Source organism: Loa loa (genome assembly GCF_000183805.2).
Source record: "Loa loa unplaced genomic scaffold supercont3.57, whole genome shotgun sequence".
In the NCBI taxonomy this organism is placed as follows: domain Eukaryota; kingdom Metazoa; phylum Nematoda; class Chromadorea; order Rhabditida; family Onchocercidae; genus Loa; species Loa loa.
Genome location: NW_018108237.1, coordinates 196669 through 203119, shown reverse-complemented (window position 1 = coordinate 203119; position 6451 = coordinate 196669). Strand labels below are relative to the sequence as shown.

At 34.1% G+C, this 6451-nt stretch overlaps 2 protein-coding genes across 2 annotated transcripts in view; both read right to left on the bottom strand.

Moving 5' to 3' along the window:
• LOAG_17284 (hypothetical protein) overlaps positions 1-2454 on the bottom strand; it is a gene marked incomplete at both ends in the record, with an annotated part of 4681 nt that extends 2227 nt beyond the window's left edge. Inside the window, 5 exons of the mRNA XM_020449944.1 lie at positions 313-453; positions 741-835; positions 1362-1507; positions 1699-1752; positions 2372-2454. Coding sequence (XP_020306457.1) covers positions 313-453; positions 741-835; positions 1362-1507; positions 1699-1752; positions 2372-2454 — 519 coding nt within the window. The remainder of the gene's footprint in view (positions 1-312; positions 454-740; positions 836-1361; positions 1508-1698; positions 1753-2371) is intronic.
• A 540-nt stretch (positions 2455-2994) lies between these two features.
• On the bottom strand, positions 2995-5174 carry LOAG_08533 (hypothetical protein; the record flags this gene model as incomplete). Its single annotated transcript, XM_003144063.1, has 4 exons — positions 2995-3126; positions 3917-4024; positions 4798-4931; positions 5156-5174. 4 exons carry the CDS (start codon positions 5172-5174, stop codon positions 2995-2997), a joined length of 393 nt encoding a protein of 130 aa, XP_003144111.1.
• Positions 5175-6451: the final 1277 nt, after the last annotated feature.

Genomic DNA, 6451 nt, shown 5'->3' with positions numbered 1-6451 from the left:
CTGGTATCAGTAACATAACATTCAACAAAGGTAAAAAAGTCACAATCTTATCAAAGGCGCGCTTCACAGACGATACATCTTCATAATGCTGCTGCAAACAGATATAAGATCTCTTTTAATTTTGGCATTAAAAAAAACACATATCATTTGCATATGTCTAGATTTCATTTCTAAAAATACAACTTCATTTTTATCAAAAAATATTACCAAAACCTAATTTGAAAAACCGTAAAACTCTAAGAATAACTAAAAACAATGCGATAAAAATTTGGAAAGAACCAAAAAATTGCTAAAGTGAGTTGAGAAACTTACCGGAACAATCATTATTTCCAGAATTTCTCGGACTTGTTCGCGCACAGTGATTGTTTCATCTTTTGAGTTCAAATATTTCCTCAGAACAACCAAACTATCAGCATCTAAATATACTTCTACAGTCCGATCAACGCGCTTTGTCTGTAAAATAAGGAATCATACTAAAACGATCTCTCGAAAAAATGCTGTAATCTTGTAATAACTTCAACTGATGAAATATAACATAATATATTTTTCTTTTCAAGCAGATTTCGTTAATATATTTCTTTTCAAGTAGATTTGTCATCTCATTATCATTCCTGAAATAATGACGATTGTTTATTGTTCAGAATTACAGCTAAGGCAAAAAGTGAAATCCATTCGTCCAAACAAGTGATTCGGCACAAAAGGAAAACCAAAATCTAAGAGATTCATCAAAATCATTCTACCTTATCAATGTCAACATCCATACGATGTAAGAAATTCCGTACAATATGTTTCAACGTCGAATCATGAACATAATGACTTTCGGTATGATCTCCAACTGAAAATTCTGAACAGTTTTTTGGAAGATCATTAAAATTAAAAGTCATTAAAAAAAGTGCAAAAATCCCCTAAAACTTTGCTGGTCATCAAAGATTAGTTCCTGAACAGATTTTAGTAGATCAAAATTTCAATAACAAAGTAAAAAGAAAGTTAATTCGTGAAGACCAATCGAATTCATAATGCGATAATCTTGCATAGAATGTGACGATAATTTAGAGTAACAAAGTTGGGTAAGTCGATTTTCGATATTGCTCTTCATAATACAAGGTTCAAGGTGCAACTCTGATCAAAAAAAATGTTTTGGTCCTTTGTTAAAAGAACAAAAAAGGTGTCCTTAAAATGCATAAGTTTAAGCTTGAGAAACCAATCACATCCAGTTATGCTAATTAGAGTAATAATTTTTAAAGCAGAAGAAAATCAATTTAAAAGCCTTTTCTGGGAGGGAAGGAAAGCTCGAAAGTAGATTTTCAGACCTTTCCTGCTCACTGCTAACCAGGTAATGACAAGCTTACATACTTTGCTACCTTTCAAACATTTCTTTAGATTCGCTTGACAAACTGCCAACTGATCGAGAGTGTTTCTGGTGCAAAATGATGATGACGCAAAAGGATCATTCGGATCAAGCCAATTTTCTCGATCAACGTGTAAATCCAAATCAATATTTTCACCGCTAGAACCAAAAAGCAGATCCAAATATAGCATAATCAGTAGCATGATTATATTATTGTCTGAAAAATGGAAATTACATGAGCAGGACGCCTCTCTGCCGTCCTTGGATAACTAAATAGAGCGTATGTAGTCGAAAAAGTAAGGAGAAATATCAGTGCTTGATCGGATCCAGAAGGACACGACGACGCTTACACCGGACCTCCATCTTCCCCCAAAACCTGTTTCGCCTCCAGAAAGACACTACTACTGCAGCCCTCTATCTAATAAGCGGTGATGATAATGGACGCGGGATTACTGCTTTCAGATGTAATTTATGATAACAGCAATACTGATATCAATCACATCAAGTGGCTGAACATGAGAGGCAACGAGATCCAGGAATTGTAGACCAAGAAATCTGGATGATAACGACGGCTAGAAGTGTATACACGGGAAGAGTTAAGGTCATGACTGTTACTGTGGAGCTCCCTGGAAGGTCATGTCAGCAACTGTACCACTACAATTTACTACAGGTCTACTAAGATTGTTCGACTTTATTGTGGGGAGGACGGAGAAGAGATGAGCGGTCATTTGATATTTCGAGATGCAGACATTTGCAGAATGTTCGCTATTTCGAAATAAGTCTCCTAAAGTGGTCCGAAGATGATAGTGCGTTATGCTTACGTGGAATCAATTTACGCAGTGAAAAACAATTGGTAAAGCAAGTAATGAACGTACTTTCAACAGTAATGGTTCTTAATGTCAAGTCCAGAAATGAGTGAAGTGGAACGATCTGATGCGACTGCTTACTAATCAGTCGCTGAAGTGAAGATCCTGGGCCGATCTTTTTTCGTTGTAAAAGGATTTTTTTCGAAATTTTCTTTACGGCGTTGTTTCTGAATCGCTTGGATGAAACAGCCAAGAAGCGGTCTTGATTAGTACCAATTCGAATTTTCTGCGTAGGGTCATCTCAGTTTCTAGAATAGGGTGCCCCTAAAGATTCTCGAATCATCCTAGACGCTTCAATAGCATTTGTTAAAAACCACAATCATTTCCTTATCGCGCTTCTCAGTGCTACTTGCATTCTCATGACGATGCTTCCCTAGCTCTTCAGTAGTAATGAAAAGGAAACTTTTTCAATTTTCTCATACGTATCATTTTTCCAATGTGACACGGTTGAGAGAGAGGAGCGGTCTGCAGGATGTTTCATGAGGGAGCGGAAATTGATCATTTTCTCTGTAACTGTTTGCTTTGTCTTGCTTCAGTTTCATGCCACCTCTGATCAAACTGATTTCTTCAATTTCAAATATTGCTGTATCCTACCATCCGTTGCTTTTGTTAATGCGTTCATTTTGTGTTGATGAATACTGATTTATCATTTAGTTAATGATCTTAAGCTATTTGTAACTGAACTTCTTTTAAACTAAGTCTTCCGTACTTTCTGAATGTAAATGAAAGCTCCCCATTGATAGCTCTGGAATTGCTTAAATGCTTTCCAAGCTGCCATTGCTATTGCTGGATGAGTGCCGTACGTGTTACTGCAGTAAAGCTGCTGATCGTAGTACTCGTGCAGTGCGAGAGTTCTGAACATTCAAAAAATGCTTTCTGCGGCATGGACGAAGTTAGGAGTAGTTTATATTTCTAAAAGTTGCTTAATATTGCTGATCTCAGGCTTCAGCAGCTTTCGCAGTTTCACGTCGGCCCATTTCTGTAGTGTACTAAATTTAAACTTTCAAATTCAAAAAAAAAATTTCAATTCTAAATTTAAAAAATATTTTGATTTCAAAATCTGATTAAAAAAAATTAATTTTGGATTAAAAAAAGTTTTAATTTCAAAATTTGAACTTCAAATCTAAATTTAAACAGATCGATATGTAGCATCCGGAAAATTTTGGAATAAGTTAAATTGCAAGCATCAACGTAGGTGCGATGAAATAATGAAATAGAGGTGACTACTTGAACCAAACAACAAATTTCATGCAGAATATGTTTCCCGAATATATTTCACCAAACAGAGCATACTTTATGTCACGTTGCATAATGTGGAATATATTTTGTGTCATGAAAATGGATAGAAAAAAGCTTAATGATAAAGCCTTCTATCACGGGTACTGTATCGGATTAATGGCAAAAATATCTTTTAATGCCAAAAAATTCCACTTCATTTACTTTTTAAAAAATAGACATCGATACAGTTGTTAGACACTTGGTAAGCATCATATTTCTTTGTTTATTATTTGCTCTTGTTAAAAAATAGTTTTTTTTTTTTATTGTAAAGTCGTTATGGAGTGCGGTATTTAACCTTTCTGGTCAAAATTATGTATGAATGACACATTGTAGTTCGCATGAAGACAAAAAACTATTAGCTTTATGCATTATTATTCCTACGACATCTACAGCAGTGTATTCGGATGAGGCATGTTATGCAAACCAGTAAAAAGACACCGAAAACAGCAAGGCAGATGACTGTGGCCATGATTGTGGTAAAACCTGTCAAAAAACGGTCTTCGGACGGCGCATTGCTCCATTCATCCTTTTCCTGAAAATGATTTAAATCTTTCCAAGAGATTTTGTTAATGCAAAATGAAATGATTGAGAAAAAAGCTGTTTAGTTGGAGCATTGTGGATGTATATACCATTCCTCGAGGCAGCATGAAATAATTCAAACATAGAACTCTTATCCAACTAAATTTTCCAACAAAATTGTACTTCTCCCCCCTTTTTAATAGGTTTTTGTTGGAATTAATTACAAAATAATAGATTCTATTTTTTATAGCGCCTCATCCCTTTAATATTCTGACGAATTATTTACTAGGAATATGCTTTATTTCACGATTTTAGCATACATCAAATCAGACAAAAACAATTTGCTTATATTTTATGTGCCGAGAACTTAGATTTCAGAATAACATAATTATATAATTTTCTACCAAAGTGTAGGAGCAGTTCTTGTCGAACAAATAATACTAATCTTTTTGAGTATTTTGAAACAAACTGTTATCATTCATTTATCTTAATAATAAAATCTTTAAACTTAATTATTAAATATTTAGCAGCACTTCATGCGTTTTTTAAAATTGAGGAAAAATTTTCTATGGTTGCGCAAATTGTCGTTACTAAATATTGAAAAGGTAGAATTTCTCCCCTTCCCAAATTTTTGTAATGTCAACAGTAGCGAGAATGACAAAGTTACTTGTTTTATTTATCAGAGATGAGAAAATCTGAATTCCACTCGAATAAAAAAACATCATGCTTTAATTCATTGGGAAGAGTGTGGAATTTTTCAAACTTTTCCTTTAGTTCCTTATTTACTTCAGTAGGAATATTTATTTCAACTATTAAATATTTTTTGGATGCCATGAATACGGTAACTGGTGATTGCTTGTCAACTAGCTCCAGCTTGGCATCATCCATTACGATTTTCAAATGGCGGCCGTACTTTGTCACTGTAAGCGAGTATTGCATCTATCTACAAGATGTTGAGCGATTCTCAACACATGAAATGAGATATCTCTGATTTGGAATGAATACAACTGCTCATGAACACGTGAGTCTGACGAGGTATTTTATAATTAAACCTCTTCCTGATCTTGATTTCTGCTATCCGAAATTTCTGGTTGCGCGCTATATTGCAATCAGATATTTGCAAAAATAAATAAAAAAAGCATACCTTGACAGGGCAGAGCCATCGTTGCATCATCAGATCACTAATATGCTTCATGGAGCAGGGTACATGACACTGTGCTTGACATAAATGCTCTGTGTCAAAGGTGTGTATCATGTTTTGTGGGTAATGCTGATACGCAGACCTTCGGATAAATTCGTTATATCCCATCAATAAGTAGTGTGATACAGGTGTTGAGTCCAGAATGGTTCCGGGAATAAACTCTGCAGCTTCATTAATTCATTAACAATGTTATTAGTATAAACATTTGGGCAGACATCCAACGCACATTGATGCTATTAGTTTCTCATAGTAATTAACATTATTTTTATTGGATCAGTTTTCCTTCAAAACTTAAAGGTATAAACCACATTGAGCAATGATGTTTTGCTAACTTGAAAATTCCAGTTTCAAATCTGAAAATAAGATTCATCAGAGGAGAAAACTGCAAAAAACAACATAAAATTTGAGCTATCAAACGTTTATGGTCACTAAACGACAATTTCGCTAATGGTACACAAAACTTGGAAAAACCTGCCTTCTGTCATGTGTCGACACCACTTAGATCATTTTACACCACTTCAAGTAATCCGAGTTTTATCGCTTGATGATAGTTCGGTTAAAACGAAATCTTTGCTAGATTTCTAAAAAATATTTCCCTTTTGAAAATTAAAAATGAATTTTATCTTACAATTATCTTTTCTCTTATAAAAAATACTTAAATTTCCTCCTATAGCTTTTTTCAGATGGTCATGATATTCTAACAGATACAAAAAATAAAGCAAAATTAGGATTGGTTGGTCTCTCCAATATCGCTATCCATAATGGTAATCGTTAATGTTGCGGCTTCAAATAACCTTGATTAATAGGACTTCTTGGGAGTTATCCACGACGCGAATGGAATCATTCTTAGTGAAAGTGAATGACAAGGTGCCAGTCCCAACAAAAATCATTATCAACAGAATACATATTTGAAATATTTTAAATGTTAAAGTATCGATCGATTAAGAGGACATATTCTTAAGATCCTGATTTAAGGTATCGCGCATAAAGAAGGAAAGACTTGCAGCCTGCTCTAATCACACTAACAGGTTTTTAAAAATATTATATACTAAAACACAGTGTGATTCATTCAAACGAAACTTAAAGTAACTGAGAACATAAAAAAATCATTGAACACTGAACATTGAAAACCACTGAACATTAAAAAATCACCAAGCAATAGATTTAATTAGTTAGAAAATGGAACATTCGGTGGTTTTTACCGGGAGAGGAAATAAAGTAGAAAGTGTTTTAAAATGA